The sequence below is a fragment of the Rhinolophus sinicus genome, linkage group LG04 (assembly GCF_036562045.2).
Source record: "Rhinolophus sinicus isolate RSC01 linkage group LG04, ASM3656204v1, whole genome shotgun sequence".
NCBI lineage: Eukaryota > Metazoa > Chordata > Mammalia > Chiroptera > Rhinolophidae > Rhinolophus > Rhinolophus sinicus.
Genome location: NC_133754.1, coordinates 173,266,714 through 173,288,063, shown reverse-complemented (window position 1 = coordinate 173,288,063; position 21,350 = coordinate 173,266,714). Strand labels below are relative to the sequence as shown.

General features: G+C 48.9%; 1 protein-coding gene across 1 annotated transcript in view; it reads right to left on the bottom strand.

The window, feature by feature from the left end:
* The window catches only part of PAPPA (pappalysin 1), a 235,194-nt gene that overhangs the window by 25,569 nt on the left and 188,275 nt on the right, over nucleotides 1–21,350 (bottom strand). The window contains exons 17-19 of the mRNA XM_019731188.2: nucleotides 21,175–21,346; nucleotides 12,576–12,723; nucleotides 7,300–7,409 (exon numbers count right to left, since the gene is read on the bottom strand). Coding sequence (XP_019586747.2) covers nucleotides 7,300–7,409; nucleotides 12,576–12,723; nucleotides 21,175–21,346 — 430 coding nt within the window. The remainder of the gene's footprint in view (nucleotides 1–7,299; nucleotides 7,410–12,575; nucleotides 12,724–21,174; nucleotides 21,347–21,350) is intronic.

Below are 21,350 nucleotides of genomic sequence, written 5' to 3'. Positions count from 1 at the left end.
TAATACCTAGCCAGTGTCTAGTGGAGAGGGCCAGTTTAGTGCAGTCCGAATTACATTAAAAATCTTGGACAAACAACCTCCCTTGAAGATCTGCCAACCCATCTTATAATGCGAAATCCACTATCTAGCTCTCCTACTGCCTCTATTGACTTCTCCAATGCACATAATGCAGTGTAATATATGGGAAAGACTCTGGGTACTGAGGCACAGCAGGTGTCGTTGCAATTCTGATTTGAAATTGCTTTGTAAATTTGCACAAAGCAAATTTACTTTGAGGCTTGGTTCTCCCATCTGTGAAATGGGGACTGAAAATGCCACAGGTTTGTTATGATAATGCATTGAGATACATGTTGTGGAAATGGTTAACCAGGAACTATTCCTTAAGGTTCTTGAGGGCAAGGCCTGGGTTTTAGACATCTCTGTCTTCCTCCAGGACCAGGCATGGAGCACAGCCAACACGCGCATGTTGACCAAATGAAGGAACGTGAGTACTTCCAGGGTTCCTCCCAGCTCAGCTACTTTCTTATCCCCTGCTTCCCAGCTGTGGGGCCAGAAGTGGAGAGAATCACCTGCTTTCATTTTCTGGGAAACTTTAACCAGACGTTCATCTCTGGGTCTGAGCGTCTGTTCCCAGCCAAAATTCAGGGATATTGGAGGGGCACTTGGTAACAGCTCAAATAGTAGAAAACAGCAGGGTTAGGCTCCACTAGGGATTTGATGCCCATCCCTCCCCCTGTTTATTTGAGAGCTAATTTAATCCGTCTGTAGGAGTGTCTTGGTGTGGTTGTAAATGTTTCTGTCAGTTGAGGTTTACCTGACGTGAGTTCAGAAAAGGGACTTTTATACTATCGGCATGAGTCTATTTATCTTTCCAAGGTGTTTGGATTTTCCACTATTCCTCAGGGCTGCACGCCCCACCTGTCTCACTACAGGGCCCCTCTGTATGCGAGGAGAAGTGAGAAAGGGGACAAGCAGCAGGTCTGAAGGAAAGGCTAGGCTGTTTATACCAAAAGTTGGGCGATCCCAGATGGGGCCCCTCAAATGTCAGGCTTGTTCCTCTCGATGCCAGGGAGACCTCTAGCCCAGTCACAGCCCTTTCAGACCAGATTTTGTAAGACAGCTTTCATTTCCTGCCTTGGTGCAGAGGAAGAACATACTGTCTTTTCTTCTTGACTACAATGACCGTCAGCATCAACACCACCATCACTAGTGTCAACACCACCAGCTCTATTACCATCACCTCCACCAGCACCACCAGCACCACCGCCATCAGCAATCACACCAGCACCACCACCAACACCCCCCCCACCACCATCAACAACACTGCCAGCTCTATTATCATCACCTCCACTAGCACCACCAGCACTACCGCCATCACCTACAACACCAGCACCACCACCAACACCCCCACCACCACCATCAATAACACCACCAGCTCTATTATCATCACGTCCTCCAGCACCACCAGCACCACCGCCATCACCTATAGCACCAGCACTCCCACCACCACCACCACCATCATCATCTTCATCATCACAAACCCCATCATCATTATCTATATCCATCTCAATACAAAACCCTCTATTAAGCAAATATTATGGTCCAAGCCCTGCTGGGAACTTTCATCTATTTAATTCTTGCCATAACTATGAGATAAGTACTATTTTTGACTCTGGTTTACACAAGAGAAAACTGAAGCACAGAGCAGTTAAACAGCCTGTCCCAAATCACACACATAGGCCATGACAGTCAGGAATTAAACTGATGTCTGTCTGATTTCTAGGTCTATACTTTGAACACTACGCTCTCCTTCAAATTCTCCTAGTCCCTGGAGCTGTAAGTATAAAATAGCTTACTCTTTTGACCGATGGAAAGGCCAAGGTTCAGAAAGGTTTTGAGACAAATATAGGAGGGGGAAGAGTGTCTAAAAGATAAATCCCAGAAAAGATGGGCCCCAGCCAGAGCCAGATATGTGAGAAAGCATCTGAAGAGAAGCCCCTCATCCTGAGGCTCAGCCTGACACCCCTCCTAATATTTTCTAAGGTGAAAGTCTTTTGTCCTTGATTTTTTCCCTTGATTTATAGGACCCTTTGAGTGAATTACATCATTTAACTTATTTTTGCCTTTTGTTATCAGTTACTGAGGTTTTGGCTTTCTCTTGGGTACGCTTTTTGAAAGCCTAGGCATTTTCCACCTTACATCCCTTGTGTTTGAAGAATACCTGCCATTTCAATGGAGGTACACAATCAATGTTTTTGAATGGGTGAATGAACAAATGAGCAGAGGCATGAATGTATGAGTGTGTCCACGAGTGGAGGAGAAATTGCTGGACTTTGGACACATCTCTCCATCTGTGGGTTTCCCCGCCAGGGCACACAATATCTCCTTCTATACATCGACTATTCACTCTGAACCATTAGACTCTTGGTAGCATTTTCCCTTTGTCTGTAAGTGTTGCCTATGTTTATGGTCTATACTGTAAGGTGGTTGCTTTGCAGGACGGATGCCGGAAAATTAGCCCTGAGTTCAAATTGTGTTTCAATCACACTTGTTATGAGAATTGGGCAGTGACAACCTTTCAGGACTTCAGAGTCTTCATCTAAAATGGTGATAATATTTAACTCATTGAAGTGCGCTCGAGTCAAAATGAGGTGGTATATATGGAATTACCTAAGAAACAGTGCCTACATATATATTATAGATACTCAATAAATGGTGATTTCCCTTTTTCCCCCATAATTCTCTCCCTACATCCCTCTCTCCTTCCCTCACTTCTTCTTTTTCTCTCTTTCCTCCTTCCATCCTTTTTCTAGAAGCCATTATAAAATCCAAGGTCCCACTTACCTAGAGGAATTATAAGCCTCTGAGGCTGTGAGCTGCGTTTTCTATTGGGAAACTCCCCCAGCTCCCAAGAACAAGTGGAAGTGCAGGGCAGATTGGGAGTACTCCTGAGGGACTGGAGGAACAGACTGCACCCTGAATTCTAGGTGCCCACGGCCAGAAGAGTCTGTCTCATTCAAGGGTTGCAAGCCAACAGCTTCCAGGCTACACAACCCACAGAAATGTTTGGTTTGGCACACCAAGACCTTAACAGAAGTCAAACTTATTTGCCAATATATATAAAAAAAAAGATTTCATATTTCAAAGACTCCATATTTTTGTACTCAAGAGAAAATGGAAAACCTGGCCACCCTTGCCACCTTGCCACACTCGGCTAGAGCCGTCCCCTGTGGAAGCAGCACACGCTCTCCCCAGTTTACCACATTCCACACCCTTCCCTGCCATCTCTCCAGCATTGAGCCTGAGGGGCATTTCAACATATCCTTAAATTTGTATTGTTTAATTTATTAGATTGGAAGACGAGTCCTCTGTATCCTTATCACCTTCAAAAGTGTATGGGTGTGTGTGGGGTGGGTGGGGAGCCTCAAAGGGGGAATACTTTACAAAAAATAAAAGGAAAAAAGTGTTTTTTTCTTAATGAAAGGAAATCTAAAATGGTTTAGTACACCCCAAACTAATGTAATCTTATATGTAAATTATACATCAATTAAAAAATAAATAAGCAAAACCAACAAAGGGGCACTGCCTGGCATGGGGAGGGGAGGACTCTCTGGGGAGTTGTAAATATTCCCATCCCAACTGGATACTGGTTTCATGAGTGGACACAACATAAACATTTATCAAGTCTTATGCTTAAGATTAGCATGTTATGTTTAAATAAAAACTACGGAACCCCAACTGTATTTGCAAAGTCTTATTTGTTAAGTTGGGTAGCGTGTTCATGAGTGTTTGTTATATTTTCTTTAAGTTTTTCCAAAATATTTATAGTAAATACTATAGTAAGTACAAGTAATACACCTAGGTATTTAATGTTAACAAATGATGTGTGTGGCCTGCTTCACCCATTCAGCCCAACTGCCTGGTTCCTGTAGGCATTTAAGTCTATGACTCTTGCTCTAGGCCTAGCTCTCGTTTCACAGATGGGGAAATTACAGACTTGAAAAGGGATGAGATTTGTCCACGGACATACAGCAAGAAGGTGCCTGGGCTTGAACTAGAACCTTGGTCACTACACTCAGCATCCATAAATATTCAGTGAGCATCTACTGTGTGCTAGGCTGGGAGGGGTGTACCACAGTAAAAAAGATGACCACAGGCCTGCCTTCACAGAGGTCACTGTTCTGGTTCACTAGTCATAACACACAACCTCAGCGGTGATATTCCACTCATCTCAGTAGGCATCATTCTCTCCACACGTGCCAATAGATGCCAAGTGCCTAAAACAGAGCCCATCATGGATGAGAGTGCCAGTGGTGGGCTGCAGCCGGCTGGCATGGGCTGCAGAAGCAACAGTGCTTCTCTCTCCCCAACTTTGTGTGCAGTGATGCAACTTGGAAAACTCGACATCTGCCAAGGTGGCAATAGTTACACCACAGTAACTGGCAAATGCTACAAATCAGAGTTTGTTTTTTGTGGAGAACCAGTTGTTAACCATGTACCAGCACATTCCTGGGAAGCAATCAGTAAATGTTTTGCCTTTATTATTATTCCTGTACATTCAAGAGAGGCTGGAGAAAACTGCAACATTAGACTGTCCTGGGTTCCCCTTCAATTCCTCTTAGTCAAGTGGCTTCTGTCTCTGAGATGGAATCTCTGAGATTCCATTTCCTACACCGGAAAAACAAAGAGACCAATAGCCACTTCATAGGGGTGTGTGTGTGTGTGTGTGTGTGTGTGTGTGTGTGTGTACGCGTGTGTGTGTGTGTGCATGCATGTGTGGTGGGGGTGGAGGTGTAAATAAAGGATGGAAAATGCCTGATCCAATGTCCGATTCACAGTAGGCCTCCATTAACTCTCAGTTCTCGCCTCTCACTTTCTTACCCTGGGGACAAAGGTGACAGGAGTTGGAGCAGAGCTTTGCTCATACCGTCTCCCTCGCACTGGCACTCGGAGGCAGACCCTCAGAAAGCGGAACTACCCAGGGCCTGCGTGGGCCTGGCGATGTCTGCACCACCAGCTCCATTTCTACAGCTCTCACCACACAAGGGGCAAGGGTGCAGCAGAGGCCAGCTTTCCTGCCGTATTCCTGGAAATCATCAATCTCTGCCCTTCGCCCTCCTCCCTTTTTCTACCACATTTTTTTCCTCCTGGATAATGAGGCCTCCGGAGACCAGTGGAGGTCTGAACCTCGTTATGGCTCTCTCGGTAGGCCGGCATCAATAAAGGACAGCAGACCAGGGAACTGGGTGGGGGCTGGGGCAGGCAGGCAGCGGGTGGGCAACCGGGGAGGGGGGCTTGCAGGCTTTCAAATCCCTGGATTTATTTCACAGTGAATTATAACTGAACTCTTTAGTGCCCGGGGCTCACAGAGGAAAGGGTGGGAATTCACCCAGGGTGGGGGTGGGGGCGGCAGAGAAAAAGGCCCGAGTGGGAGGTGGGCTGGGGGTACATGGCTGGATCAGGCAAAGAAGCCCTGCAGGACTGGATGTGAGGGTGGTGTCCTGGGTCTGTCCTGTGTGGGGGTGTGTTCCCCTGCCTTTGGGTATGTGAGAGTCAGGGTAGGGTAGAGCGGAGGGGGGGGCCACAGCGAGTAAGGAGTCACAGATCAAGATCCTGACTGTTTCCTGCATGCCCCTAGCCTTGTCCCCTCCCTCTCTGCTCCTCAGTTTCTCTAGCTGTCAAATGAGGGGCTTCAAGCTGGTGATCTCCAAACTCCTTGGGATTCTGACACGTGGGTTCTGTAGATGCCCCGGGTAAGTACAGCACACGAGCATTCACTGAGGTGTGTGGTGAGAGTCTATGTGGGACTGTGGGTTACAAATGGGGAAAGGCAGACTGAGGGGAGCAAACGGATGAAGGAGCATGAGCTTAGGGAAACAGGACTGTCTCCTGGATTCGGGGGGAAAGTCAGAGGCAGAGAGAGAGGGAGACAGAGAGTGGGCTTGAAGGGGAAAGGGGGCAAAGGGAGGCAGAGCAAGGTGACAGAGGTGTTGGGGGAGGGAAGGGAGAAAGAGGGAAAACAGAGGCAGGAAAAGGAAATCAAGTTGGAGATGGGGCAGACAGCAGTAGACGAGAAAGAGGAAGGAGAAATGAGGGGAGGAGAACGGTGGGGCGCATGGGGGAGCAGAGGGGAGCTGGCCAGGTCCAGCGCCAGGTCCATAGGCCCAGAGTGCTGAGTAAGCCCTCACAATTGTGCCCTCAGCTCATTTGAGAAACAGGACACCCAGTATCGGGTTCTGCCCAGCTATCCGGGCGTGATCTGCAGCAGGCAGGCAGACTGGAGTCCTCCCAGCACCCCAGGTGGAAAGGTGGGTGGGCAGACACCGCTGAGCCTCACCCTGCACCCCACGCCTCCTTCTCCCACTTTCTCCAGGGTGGGGAGCCAGTGCCCAGAACTGGTACATGAGGCCTGAGATGCACGCTGCCCTGGAGGACAAGAGTGTGGTCCCACGTCCGTTCTGGGGACCCCTGACTGATCAGGAGACACAAAGGAAAGTAGGAGTGGCCAGCCCCAAACTGAATGTGACAACGACACTGGCTTCCAGGAGGCGACGCCTCCATCGTCTTCCAGCCTGGGCAAGTCCAGCATGGTGCTGAGGGAAGAGTGTGACACTTGGGCTCAGGCTCGGGTTTGAGCTCTCGCTCTGGGCCCACCACTCCCTGCTGAGATCTCACTGTCCACAAGTCGAAAATGCAGACAGTGCCTCCCACCCCGCTCCATAAACTATTCTGAGGTTCAAATGCAGTCTTGTGTGCTAAGTGCTAGGCCCAGGCACATAGTAGGTGCTTCATAAACAACAGGCATGAACAGTTCCCCGTGTCATGGATTAATCGCTTTCCACCAAATCAGTAAAGCATGGAGAAAGAGACCAGAAATCCAGGCTATGGAACGTGGAAGGTCTTCCAAGAACGTATACTAGGGAAGCCCCATAGCATCAGCCTTATGACAGGCTTTCTGGTCAGACAGACACAAGTATGCAGCCTGATTCTGTGCTTTCTACTTATGTGTTCTCGGTGTCTCCGTTTCTACGGACGTTATTCGCCTTATTCCTAGGCTGTCATCAGGATTCAGTGGGACAGTAAATAAAATGTCCTTCGAACGGGGCCTGACAAGAAGAAAAGGACTAAATGCTTAAGGACTAGAGAAATGACGGAACAAGTCCACACCCCGCAGGGAGGTGTGACAATTTGATGATGATTTAACACATGTAAAGGGACTACTGCAGGACCAGGGCACAGTAAGTGTTCCCCAAGTTCATTTCTCTCCCCTTAGCCGTGTGGGCAGCCGCTGTCACTCACCTCCACCCGTGTGGGGTTCAGCCAGTGGGGGATGTCACGGACGGTCACGTTCACTGGCAGGATGATGGATTCGCTGTTGTGGTCCAGGCACGAAGTGGCACATTCTGACCCTGAGAGGAAGCAGAGTGTGAGGGAGCAGCTCAGCACCCCCGTCTCCTGATGCCTAGGAACTGCTCTCACACAGTGTGGGCCCTGCCACTTCCTGGTCCCCAGGGAACTGGGCTGTCCCACCCTTGATGGCAGTGAGAAGCAGTGAAGTGTCCAACATGGCTGCCTCTGGTTTTTCTGACTCTGTTCTCTTGTCCCCAGGCTGGCACCCATGGCCATACTCATAGGCCCTGAGCCCAGTTTGGTCTTGTTCCTCCTCTGCCTGAAACCTTTCCAAGGTTCCCAACATCCAGGAGAAAATCCAATCCCCTTTGCCTAACACACATGGCGTCCCGTGGTCTGGTCAATCTCATCTCCCACTAACAACCTTCACGCTTTGGTTAGTCTAACCAGCCCGTGCTTGGGTTTCCATCTGGGTCCCATACCTCCTCGCCTCTGTACTTCTGCTCCTGTTCACTCCTCTTTCTAACATCCCGCCATCTGCCTTTTCAACAGTCAAATCCTAACGGTTCTTCAAAACCCAGCTCAAATCCCCCAAGAAGTCTACCCTGATTTCTGCAGCTGTGTGAGGGTAGCATGTGAGCACTGAGTCTTACTCCAGTGTTGGCCCTATGCCCCTGTGCCTCCTTTCCATGGTTATGGTGACACCATGGGAGGGCAGGTGGTAGGTAGGTTCATCTCTCAGCCTAACCTGGCACACAACATGCAAGGCTCTGGGTTTGCTTAGTAAGCACCAGCCGGTGAATGGCAAGCATACGAATACACAACAGCTTCTGCACCCCACACTTTCTCCTTGTACAAGGCTTACATTCACGCCCTCCCCTGTGCCTTCAAGACCCTTCCCACTCTTCAACGAGTGCATTACTAAGGACCCTTCCCGTGTCACCTGGATCCAGTGTCACTTGCTCAGAGAAGACCTTCATGCTTTCCTAATAGAGGCACCCATCACAGCACTTGTCACGTGACCCCTTCCCATTGGTTTGGTGACTGTTTTGTTATATCAATAGTTGTATCTCTTGCCTGCTGGACTGTAAACTCCATGAGGCCGACACCCTCTGTGCCCCCCAGTCTATGCCCAGAGCCTAACACTGTAGATGGCAGATGGCAGGCACTCAATAAGCATTTTGAAATGAATGAAAGAAACCATGAGTGAATAATGAATAGATGGATGAGGAAATGAGTGAGTGAGTGAGTGAGTGGCACAATGAATAGGTGTTTAGGTATCTTAGAAGTGGGTATATAAACGGATGAGTGAATGAATGACTGACTACATGGAAAAGAATACAAAGAAACGGAAAAAAAAGAAATGAATCAGATAATGAGTCAATGAAGACACAGATGACTAATGGGGACAGGGGAGAGACACAGAAGCCCTCAGGCCAGGGATTTCTGGGTGAAGATAGTTCACGTTCAAGCTGCAGGTTGGCAAGTTTAACCACAATTCATCTAATTTATTCTCTGCCCTGAGCTCACACATTCTAAAGTCTCCTGAAAATCAAGCCCATGAGATGACCCCAGGACTCCAAAAAGCTGCTCAGTCATGTGAGCAAAGAACAGATATCAGAATCTGAGCAGGGCCTTGCAGAGGTCGTTCCCTTATCTCAGTGCCAAGACCGCCCTTGAACACTGAGTGGTTCACAGGAGACAGTCCAGTCTTCTTTTAAGTACTTTATTCTATTAGCCTTTGTAAAGGCTCCATTCCAAATGTGTGCATATATGTGCATGTGTAAATGTGTGACCACACACACACAGACTTGTACACGTACACATATACTTATATGTGCACATAGAGTTTATGTATCTAATGCCCTTCCTGTTGCCATCTTGTCATCTTCTTCAGTCTAAGAGACTCACCAGCACTGAAGATGGGGAGAGAGTCGGGTTGCAGGTGCAGGACGATGTTTAGAACCACTTCACTTTAAACATAGGGACACTGCGCCCAGAAGGGGAGAGTCCTGCCCTGCCCAGTGGTTTTCCTGTGTTGCTCATTCTTCTGCAAACCCAGCCCTGGGAGACAAGTGTCATCGCACCCATTTCACAGGTGAGAGAGTGAAATACACAGAGCTCAGGTCCCAGGGCTGGCGAGTAGAGGCCTATGAGTTAGAACCCTAGCTCTCTGACTTCCAAGCCCCGCGATGAGTACGATGGAGCCACACAGAAGGAAGAGGAAGGAAGGCAGCAGTGGAAGGGGACAGAGACGGGTAAAGGACCAGAGGATAGAAAAGAAATGGGGGGAATGCAAACAAATAAAAAACAATGAGTGATGAGAATAAGGAGAAAAACCGCTAAGCCCTCGGAGAAACTCAGGGCTGTGTGTGTGTCATGACATCAGTTCTGAAGGGGTTTCTAGGGAGCAAGGATGAAGCAAGGCGGCAATGATAAAATTATTTTGAGCAAAGAAGGTGCAGCCTCTGAGAAATAGACAAAAGCTGTCTTATCCCAAGAGGCTGGACTAAAAAGGAAAGCTCTGGTCGACAGGAGGCCACCGCTGCCCTGTGCAGCAGTCCTGTCTTAATTTCTCTTTCTCTGCACTCCCCTCCCCCACTCCTGGGCAGCTCTGGGCTTCAGGACCAGGCTGCTGTGTTGTGATATATGAGCCCTAATTGGCATAATTACAGAACGGTGATCTCACCAGGCTCCCGCCTCTCCTTCCCCAGAGGAGCAGGGAGGGTGGCAGCCTTGGTGGCAGTAGCAAGTTTCTGAAGGCTCCCAGCTGCCACAGGAGCCGGCTTGTGCTGTGTGGGGAGGGGCCCAGAGGAAGCTGCCCTGGGTGGCTCCAGGCGTGCCCTCCAGCCCCCAAGCCCACCTCATGCTAGCACGTACCTCACCTCACCCCTGTTGCACGGCCGGCCTTTGATCAAGGCCCTCTCCTTGGCTAGGTGGGCTCTCCCCTGGGAGGGGCCCAGCCTGGGAGGGGGATCTGAGGGGCCTTTGGAGCTGAGAAGGGAGAGGGAGCTGGGAGTCCTGAGGGAAACCTGCCTTCCCTCTTCCTGCTCCCTCAGCGTCCCCCATGTTCCCTCCCCACCCTGGATGACCATATTCTCAATAGGGGTGTCGCACGGCAGTGGGAGCCTGGGGTGCAGGGGAGGGGAAGGATATTCCGGTGTCAATGTCATACAGAGTTCTGTCCCTTTGTGCTTCGACCACGAAAAAGCTCAGTGGTCACACCTCTGGACTGCCACACCTCTGGACTGGACTGAGGGCAAGTCCAGAGCTGGGTATTACGGCTCATGTGTGTGTGGGTGTGAACGCATGTGCAAAGTGGCCACGTGATGTATTTGTGTACGTGTATGTGAGAGAGAGACCTGTTTGCCTTTTGTGCATCTCTGTGTGTTTGATATGTTTGGGGGCATGTGTTTGTGTCTGTGATGTATGCGGCTTATGTGTCACATTCGTGTGCGTTCTGTGTGTGGCTGTGTGTTGGGGGTGATGTATCTGTGTGGCATTTGGCCGATGTGTACATGCTAAGCATGAGGATATTGAATGATGGGCATGTTTGCGTCTCTGTTTCGTGATTTAGCATCTGTGCTTGTGTTTCGGCATGTGTGAATATATTGGAATGTGTGCGTGAATGTAGACATGAAGAAAGTATGTTTTCATAGTTTTCTGGGTTTTTTTAAACACAAGTAACTTAATGAGTATTTTTCTCCTGGGCCTGCTTAATGCCAGTCATGAGTATGACTGAACATTCACTTGTATGTCCTGAGCGACGCCATCACAGATGTACGTGTCCAGAGCCACACACACCCATCAACAATGATGGAGAGAAGCGTTGCCTTGAAAGGATCAGCTAATGCCACTCACAGTTGCTATACCTGTTGCCCCAACCTTCTAGAATGTCTGTATCGGCAAGCCCTACGAGATCCCACCTTTCTGCAGCCCTCCTGTCAGGGTCCTTCAGGTTGGTGACTCTGTAGAATCTTAAAGTACCTTCTACATCTTCAGAGAGGGCAACCATGAACTTTGGTGTTTTCTGACCATTGCAGGAGCAAGTCCTCTAGACGAAATGCAGGAGGGAACACTGATCCCCCCTCTAAATTTAGATTGAAGAACCACTGTGCCCTGAGGCTACGTGTTTCCATTTTGTAAAGGCAGTGGTCAGGCCCCAGCCATCTCCACTGTCTAACCACAGGCCTCACTTCTGGTCCTCAAGTGGTAACTCTCATTTTGCTGGGTGTACAATGTGTTGGCTCAGTGTGACTGAGAGTGAGCGTGTGCACAGATAAACCTTCTGCTCCAGACATCCCTGGTGATTGTCCCATAAATCACACCGGCCATGAGAAAGGACATTCAATTCCCCGGGCTTTTCATCATGGTCAATTAGGGAATCAGCCCAAAAGGTCAGCATAACTGTCCTCAACTGAGGTCAGACTCAATGCACGGCCAGCTCCCCAGAAAGCCTCGGAGCCTGTGATTAATGCCTCTGTCCAGACGCCTGGTTTCTACCAGGCAAATCCGTGGCATTGAACCCCAGGGTGTCTCCCCTCACCATGCGTACTTTGCAAACTGGCCTATCACCACACAGACAGCATTCTGAAACTGCTATTTCTCCTTAGTTTGGAGGCAACTGAGACCCATGGAAAGAACTCAGGCTTTGGACTGGAAGAGATCTCAGGCTTTGGGGCATGTTCTGTTAGCCCTCCAAGTCTCAATTTTCTCAGCTGTTGAAGGTTATTGAGAGGGTAAGATACAATGCCTCTAAAGTGCTTGATGCAGGGCCTGACCCTTACTAGGCACTCATCCTGGTTAGTATTATGCAAATTTTAACATAAATAATAAAGGCAGCCACACTGACCCACGATTGCTTTCCTAAATATGATGTGTGCTCTCCTTCCCCCACCACATGGTTCCTTTTGTCTAGAATGTCATGTCTTGTCCAACAAGTTCTTTCAAATCCCTGTGTAAGTGTCCCTTCCTCTGAGAGCCTTCAGTGTCCCCTGAGGCACTGACCAGCTCTTCTGTACTCCGTGACTATGTACAATGCCTTATCATTGCTACGCCCACATTCATGCCTTAACTCTCTCTGGGAGGACAGGGTCTGCTCTCATCCATTTCCATTTCCCAGTGGCCTCACACGGGAGAGGTACCCAACTACCCAGCAAAGCACTAGGCTGAGTTTCCAGAAGGTCTTTCCCCTCCCACGGCTCACCGCCGTGCCCACATCATACCTATGGCATAGCCTTCGGGGCACTGGAGTTTGAGGTTGCTGTTGAGCTGGTCCGGGGCTGAGCACTCGCCTTTCATCTCCTGGCAGACATGGAAGGAGCCACTCCAGGTGCCATCTTTCCGGCAGTGGATGACATTGTTCCCACGGCCCTGAACACCACAGAAACACAGTCAGGACCAAGACAGAACCCCCTTCTCTCAACATAAAAAGCCTCTCAAAAGAAAAGAGAAACCATGTCTCATCTCCCCAGAGATCTGAAAGGATTCCCAAACAATTTCTTAACAATGGTGGAAACCCAATCACCCTAAAATAGAGACATTGTTAATATCTCCATTTTATAGAGGGGGAAACTGAGGGAGGACTCGATGTAGGGAAAAACTGGCTCAAAGCTTCCCAGAGAGCCTAACTCCCAGGTTTCCTAAGTCCTAGCTTCGTGTTATTTTAGAGATTTCAGTCAGAGGGGTTTGTTTTGTTGGTTGTTATTTTTAACAAGGTAGCTTGTGTCCTGGAGCTGTTCCTGAGGAGGTAGGTACACACCAAAGCTTGCTTCCTCTCAGCCAATGAGGATGCAACCCATGGCAGGGCTCTGCCATACGCTAACTAGGTAACCTCGGGCCAGGTGAGAGCTTTCTCTTCCAGGGCCTTTCCTTCCGCTCCTTTCCCAGCCCTTTCTTCCTTCGGCACCATTCCATTCCATCCCATTCCACTCCATTCCATTGTATTCCATTCCAGTCCATCCCATTGTATTCCATTCCATTCCATTCCATTCCACTCCAGCAATAATGGCACCAAGAGGGTGGTGTGGGGGTACTTTTATCTGGGCCCTCCCTCCAATTCTTTAAAATAGGCAGCATACAGTTCCTCAGTCTTCTGCCAAGTGGTAGGCAAAAGCAACTCGCAGACACGGTCCTTTCTCAGAGCCTCCTTTCAATGTTTAAGATTCTAATGGGAGGTCTGGCTCTGTAGGTATTTCAGAACTGCCCCTGAATTCAAAGACCATTTCTTAGGCTCAGTCTGTGCCCAGCTCTATGAGGTCCAAAAGTAAAGCGAGCCAGCATCTGCCTCGGTGAGCCAGGCAGAAGGACAGCCATGTGAGCTGTCAGTCAGCCCTGTCACTATGACTGCTCAGTGGCCATGCTGTGGGTACACAGGGAGTCACCGGCTGTCAGGGGGCAAGCAGGGAAGGCCTCTTAGGGGAGGTGATACATTGAAAAGAGTTTTCAAGGATGCATAGAACAGGGATGGACATTTCTGGAAGGCCAAAGTTCATGTGCAAATGCAAAGAAGTATAGTTAGCAGTACAAGGCCCCCTACACACACACACACACACACACACACACACACACACACAGTTCTTGTCTTGTGACCCAGAGGGGGAAAACGGGGGAGGATGAGCTATTAAGGCCAGCAAGGTGGGGGGGACTTAAACTTCAGCTTACATTTGGATTCTACCCCTCCGAAATGGAGAACCATGCATGGTTTCTGCACAGAGGGTCCAGCTATCTGAAAGCAAGCTGTATATTCTCCCTCTTTCAAGCTTGTGATAAGAAGAGAAATTACATGAGGCCAGAGGAGCTGACCGTACTCTACTAGTGCAACAGTATGTGGAATGGCACCCATGGTCTCCAGAGCCCCCCACCACCACCACCTTAATTCTGCCTAATTCTCCTGCTCATTGCTCCCTACAGCACCTCACCAACCTTGAACTTCAGTTTAAATTGCCTGCATTCTTGAATGCACCATAAGCGGTTTCGCACCGCCATGCTTCTGCTCTCATTGCTCCTTCTTTCTATTTTCTCCTCCTTGACCTCTTGCCCAAATACATGATCTGGCACAAGCCATCCTGTCTTAATGCAGAGCGTTCCACCGTAAGGCCTCTGACACACGTCACCTCTCTATCATCGGTTCCCACCTAGATGATGAGTTCCTTAGGGCCCAGGATGGTGCCCTGTTCAGCTCCATGCCCTGGGGGCCTTCCACCATGGTCAATGGGTCCCAGTCACGAGGTCCATTCATTCATCTCTCAATAGATATTTTTGTTCATTCGAGAACTGTTTGTTTAACAAAAGATCAGTGAATAGGAAGAGAGTTATGGAATGAATTTGTTTAATAAACAAGAAGATAAACGCATGCATGGATGCGGAGATAAATGAATAAAGTATGCACATGTACAAATGGGTGAATGAGGGAATAAATGAATGAGTGCAGGCATGAGGAAATGAATAAACTCTTCGAAAGGGCTGATACAGGCTGAAGCTCCCCTGTCTGAGAAAACAGCTGCAAAGAGGCAGGATTCAGAAACGAAAGGGGCCCCCTCTCCGGGCCTCTCCTGGGCCAGCATGAGGAAGGTCCAATAGCAGTGGAAACCTCTGTGGCCATGGGACAAGGGTGGCCTATCCTGAGCGTGCAGCTGTAGGACTCCTTGCAGAGTCCCCCCCGAGAGGTTCTGTGTGAGCTCAGGGAAAGTCTAGGCAGCTTCATGTGGCTTCAGAGAACCCTGACTCTCCCTCCCAGCGCCCCAGGCCCCAAGCCCCATGATTCTGCTGGGCCCTCAAGGGAGTAGGAAATTGACCCCAATTTCCTGGAGCCTTGGCCTGAGCCTGTGATGCATTTGGCCTCCAGCCCCTGAAGGGCTGCAGACCTCAGCACTACGTGGGCCAGAACTGGCTGGGGAGCTCGGTTTGCAGCAGAGAATGTATTAGAACTCGCTGGAATCTGCTTGGGGAATTTCAAACTGGGAAGGCTCCACCATAAAAGGTGGGAGCATAAACGCTCTGCTCTTGCTGCCTCCAGTCTCTCTCCCTCCTGCCCAGTTCATCTGGCACTTTCGGCTGTTGACTAAATCTGCTTTAAAAAAACTCCTTCTGCTAAGACGCCGTGGCCTTCCTAACAAGGCATGCTCATAGGCTGGCAGCCCAGGGCTGCCACAGTGGAACTCAGACGACACGTCCAGCCCTGTCTCCTGCTACGCACATGTCCTTCCTTCTGGTCTTGAGGTCACCTTGCCTCTCCTGCATGATTCTCTTGCTTCCCACCTCCATACTTTGGCTGTGCCACTGCACATCGCAACCTTTCTGGAACCTCTCTGGCTTTTCAAAACCTCCTTTAGATCGTGGTGCAGTCAGGGCTTGCCTACCACTGAGAGCAGATCCTCTGGGTAGATCCTGGATGTTGAGTCTAATTGGACCACAAAAGACCTGACATAGAGCATACCATCTGGGAAGACCAGGCAGGGAGCCCACTGAGGTATTTGGCTCTGAACGCATAACTCGGTACACTAAGGTGAAATCTCACTCAAGAGGGCTGAACATCCCTCAGCAAAACATTTTGCCTCTCTGTGCTTGTGTATCCATCTACAAAAAAGCATGTCGGGCTCTCTTGAACTCTTTAACTACACAGGTGCACAAAAAGCTGAAGGCTTATAATAATTATGTGATCAAATACCTATTATACACCCAGTGTTTTCCGCACATTTCAAAATCCTTTTAACAATGCAGTCAAGTCTAAATTATGTCCCTTTTACAGATTTGGAAACTAAGGCTCAGCTAGGAAAGTTAAGTATTGAAATAATGCTAGTGTAATAGTTAAGAGTATGGATGTAAGCCATACTGCTGAGGTTCCAGTCCCATCTCTACAACATGCTATCTGTATGCCTTAACTTCTCTCTGCCTCAGTTTCCTCAACTGTTAAATGGGTATGGCATCCACTACTAAAAAGTCATTATGAGGATGGAGTGAGTTAGTGTATGTGAAGCATTTATTGCTTAACACACACATCAGGTTTTCTAAGTAGCTCGGGCTCTTAACTGCTCAACTGTACTGTCTCTAGAGGTACCTCACAATCAACCAAACCATCACCCACATTTTAGAAATGGCGGCAGCCAGAATGGGGAGGTAACATGCCCAGTCGTGTAGGGTGCCAATGCTAGAGCCGGATCTCTTCTTGACTGTCAGCCTCTGACTTTACTACCATGGAGGGGAAAGGAGAGGCAGAGAGGGGAGGGCGGCGGAGGGGAGACAGAGAGTTCGACTTCTACTTAGCAGAAATGAAAATGAACAAAATAATGACAGGGAGAAACACGACAGCATCAGGGCAAGGCAGAAGCAAGAAGTGCAGTGCAGAATATAAAGAATTAAGCTTTGGAAGCAGCTCGACCTATTATCAGGAACCTCAGTTCTGTCATTTCCTAGTTGTATAAACACGGGGCAAACCACTTTACCTCACTGAACCACAGTTTGCTCATCTGCAAAATGGGACAGTAATGCCAGATGCTGTGGGGCTTCCATAAAGTAGTGTGTGTAAAGCATTTAGCCCAGCAACTGGGGTGTAGTAAATGCTCAATACATTGCAGCTGCTGTTACTTATTCACCTCTATTCCCAGTCAATGCCCTCACGGGCATTTGTTTCCCCTAAGTTAGGTACAGGGTTGACATGTAAACCCAGGAGTAAGAACAGGCAGAAAATATGGCTTGTGTGATGACTTGGTGAGGAGATCTGACACTTTAAGATCTGACCCTGCTGGTAACTTGCTCTATGACTTGGGGTAAGTCCCTCCCCTCTCTGGGCTCCACTGGCCCCATCTATAAACCAAGTGGGTTGCAGTGGGGGATCTCTTGAGATGCTGCACCGCACTAGTATCATATGGGTCTGTAATGTTTCTGACTTCCTCTAGGAAGCCCTGGGTGCAACCCTGAAACTGGAAGCGGCCTCTTCTTGCGAAGGAGGCATTGTACCTGAGACCCATGCTGCGTCCACAGCAGAACCCATAAAGGCAGGGCCAGTTGCCCACCACTAGTGGCAGAAAGGTTTTTACAGGCACCCTCTGTGATCCTGTAATGAACTGGGTGCCTTATTGATTCCAGCCCCACCCTTCTTCTCTTCTTCTAGCTCAGCTGCCGAAACCCACCATGGAGTGCATGACTGTTCACAAGGCACCTACTAGCCTTTTCCTCTCCTGCTGCAGCCTCTGTGAATTCATCTCCCACACACCCTTCCCCATCCAGAGATGGCCCACTCCCCTAATCACCTCCAAAGCCCCCATGGTGCTTCTCACGCAGAACTGAACCCGAGTTATCGCCTCTGACAGCTCTGGAGCATCTGAGCTGGATTAACGCTGAGACAATTAGCACTTCTCCCCAGTTGCCTGGGGCGGGAAGCCCCGCCCTTTGCCACTAGATGTCTGGAGGCAGCGGGAACAGCAGGGCTGGGCCATCAGTCAGTCAACACTCCCTAGAAACTGGGAACCTTGGGCAAGCACTACATCTCCCAAGCCTTCTTTCCTCATCTGTAAAATGGGCATAGGGTTTCTTTTACAAAGTTTTTCTGTGATTTGTCAAAATTAGAGAAAGTCTGCAACACCAGTTTGGCATGAGGGAAATGCTTCAAAATTTTTAAAAAGCTATTATTATTAAGGTTCTTTGTCTTGGCTTACAGGGATAATACTGGATCGTACTATAAAGTCTACAGCTGAACTGTCCAATATGGTAGCCACTATACAAAGGTGGCTGTTTACATTTCAATTTGAGCTACTTAAAATTATATAAAATGTCACATTTAGCTGCTCAGGTACTCTGGCTGTGTTTCAGGGGCTCCACGGCCATACATGGCTAGTGGCCATAATATTGCATAGCAGAGATATGGAACATTTTCCTCACAGCAGAAAGTTCTACCAGGCAGTGCTAGTCTAGAGAATGTATGTATTGAATAGGTTTACTTGAGTAGGCGATCAGATTTGCTAGTGGTTCATGCTGGTCTCCCAACTACACATCCTGGGCTCATGCGTGATGGCTGCCCCCACTTCTCTGACTTTCTGGGGCTAATGTTGAAGCCATTACCTTTGTTTTCAGGTTCTATAGGAGACCACATGGAGGACCAGGGATTATCTCCACTAGAAGTGAACTTAAAGGCGGGCTAGTTCATTTGTGCCTTCCCCAGGGCTGCCATATCTGGTGGTATAGGTTGTGCACTGCACAATTCCAGGGGCTCTCATAGACACACCTTACGTTCATTACCTCACTTAATCCTCACAAATAAACTATGAGGTAGCTGGTGTTATTACCACCCAGCCCATTTTATGTATGAGGAAACCGATGCTTAAAGAGTTAAATAACTTGCCCAAGTCCTCCAGCTAGTAAGCGGTGGACCCAGGATTCGAACTCAGACACCAGATGCAGCATGACACTGGCTCCCAAGGAATGAATAAAGTGGAGGTTTTATTTGTTAATTTGCTTTTAGTGGCGGTGGGGGAGAGAATGTGAATCTCCCCTGTAATAGCCTCTGTCCTCTCTGCCAGGATCTGGATCTTGTTTGGAAAGCAAAGAATTCCTGCTCCCTACGAGCTGTTTGATTCAAGATGCTCTGGGCCATGCGTTTCTGCTGTGTTTACAGGCAGCAAGAGGGGATCTGAGGTGAATACTAGATTTGGCTCTCCATCCCTTGGTCTGAGGGTAGAGGAAATTCATTTGCAGTACAAACTAGCAACGTCAATTGTATTAGGAGCCCATTTGGCACGCGTTCCCTCATTCTTTGAGCCGACAAGCAATACCCTGCTCCTTTGCGTCTAGCCTCTCCGCCGGTTGCCAAACAGAACTGCTTGAGTCGTCTGATAAATTTACATTTTCCTCTCCTTTAAATACAAACTGGCCATGAAAGGTACTTGGCAAGCCCCAGGCAGACTGGGTTTCAGTTTGATAACATGACCACGGCCAGAATATTATTTGGCTCAGTAGTCGGGGTAACTGTTAGCAACAGTTTTACGTAAGGGAGTGAGAGGGAAGTTGATCAGCCTGTGTGAGGCCGTGGTAATCTCTGGCCTTTGCTTGTTCCAGCATGGGCTTCTGCTTCCCTGGCCGTCAAGCATGGGAATGACTCAGGTACACAGACATCCATGAGTGTACCTGCTGGATTCAGTCTGTCCACAGTCGGGGGGACCTGGGTTCTGATTCTGACTCAGCCCACACCAGCTGTGTGACCTTGGGTGGTTGAGTGACTTCTCTGAATCTTAGTTTTCGGAACTGGAAAATGAGGAGATTGGCCTGGATGTTCATGCAGCTCTTTCTCACGCCGTCCCTTCCTGAGCACCTACTAGGTGCCTCGCCCTGTCTTAAGTGCTGAAAACACAGGGAAGATTGAAGACGTGGTCAAGGATTTCCCAGCCTGTGATGAGGGACATAAAAGGAACCGTGTCCAGTGCTGTACAGGGGAACCCTGATGAGGGACACTGAGCCCGGCAGTGGAAGGGACATCAAGGAAGGGCTCCGGGAGGAAGGGGAGGCTGAGCTGAATTGTGAAGGAAGTGAGGCAGCGGGAAATGGTGAGAGAAGCTCTTAAACAGAGAATGCAGAAGAGAGATCCACCTTATCGGGAATGGGGGTGAGGACGGAATGCTACGCTGAGGACTAGGGATTTTATCCTGAGGGACATGGGAGTCGCTGGTCACAGGGGAACTGCCATGATCAGGTTTCTGCTCTAAACAAACCAGTCTGGCAGAAATGTGTCCTGGAGACAGGCAAGGGTACAGAAGCAGGGAGGTGACAGGAAGCTGCATGGTGGCCCGGAATAGAGGTGCTGGTGGCCTGAGTTCGGGTGGCAGCTTTGGAGACAAAAGAGACAGCTTCAGGAGATGTCTCAGAGGGAGACGGGGTAGAACTTATTAACTGTTTGGATGCGGGAGTATTGAGTGAGAAGCGGTGAGGATGGTGGTTTGGCGGTGCTTGGTGTTTGGCAGACACGAATAAAGATGAATAAGGGTTAACTGAGGGTGAAACCTGCACTGGGGCCCGGCTGGCTGAACTTGACCTCACCTGGAGGAAGACCTTGCACCCTTATGAGACATGGGGGATCAACCCTGATCCCCTGTGAAGGTGAAACTTGTTATAGATTTTGGTCTTTGGAGCCAGCTGGCCTCTCATTTCTCTTTCCCATTCTTGACTCCTCACACATCTTATTGGGTGTAGGGGATGGTTTGTGCGTGGGGATTAAGGCAAATTCATTCACAGAACTCCAACGAGAGCAGGCAGGAGTGCTGGGCTTTCTCTCAGTTACACGTGAATTAAGATAAAATGCAATCCCTGCCATCTCCTTTACTCCCTTTTTCCGCAGTATTCTCAAAATTGTACCTCTCGTCTAAATATGGCTCCCTTTCTCTTTCTGCCTGAGGAGCTAATTAATGTCTTAAGATAGCGGTAGTCCTGGGATTTTAAATACTTCGGGGACCAATAGAGAGGTGATAGTGGTAGAAAGTTGGCAAAAGAGCCTTGGTCCTTCCCGTCACAGTAATGTAACTTTGATCAAGTTCATACATTGGGATTCCATGTATGATTTCCTTCATAAGGGTTCCAATACTCATTTTTGTTTCAAAGCTAAGAATCTCGGAAAAACTACAACATGGTGTTATAGGGAGGAAAAGAAGGCTGAGCGAGATGACAAAGGAAGATCATTAGGACCCAGTTTCTTAAATTCTGCGTGGGTGATACAACCATCATATAATCCTGGCATCTGTAGAGTTTCCTGGAGGAACCGGTTCTCAACATATGCGTTGGTCTTTGTTAAGCAGAGAGGATAGGGACCGATGCATTGATCTCAAGTTCACGGAGTCTCACCTGGGTGGTGTCACTGTCTTCGCACTTGATCCTACACTCGCTGTTGAACTGGAAGCCACTAGAGCACTGGTAGAGCCCGTGGAATTTCGGTGGAGGCGGGTCACAGGTCACAGGAACACAAGCTCCTTCCTGCCAGCTGCCATCTTGGGTACACTGAGTCTTGAAGGCTCGTCTTC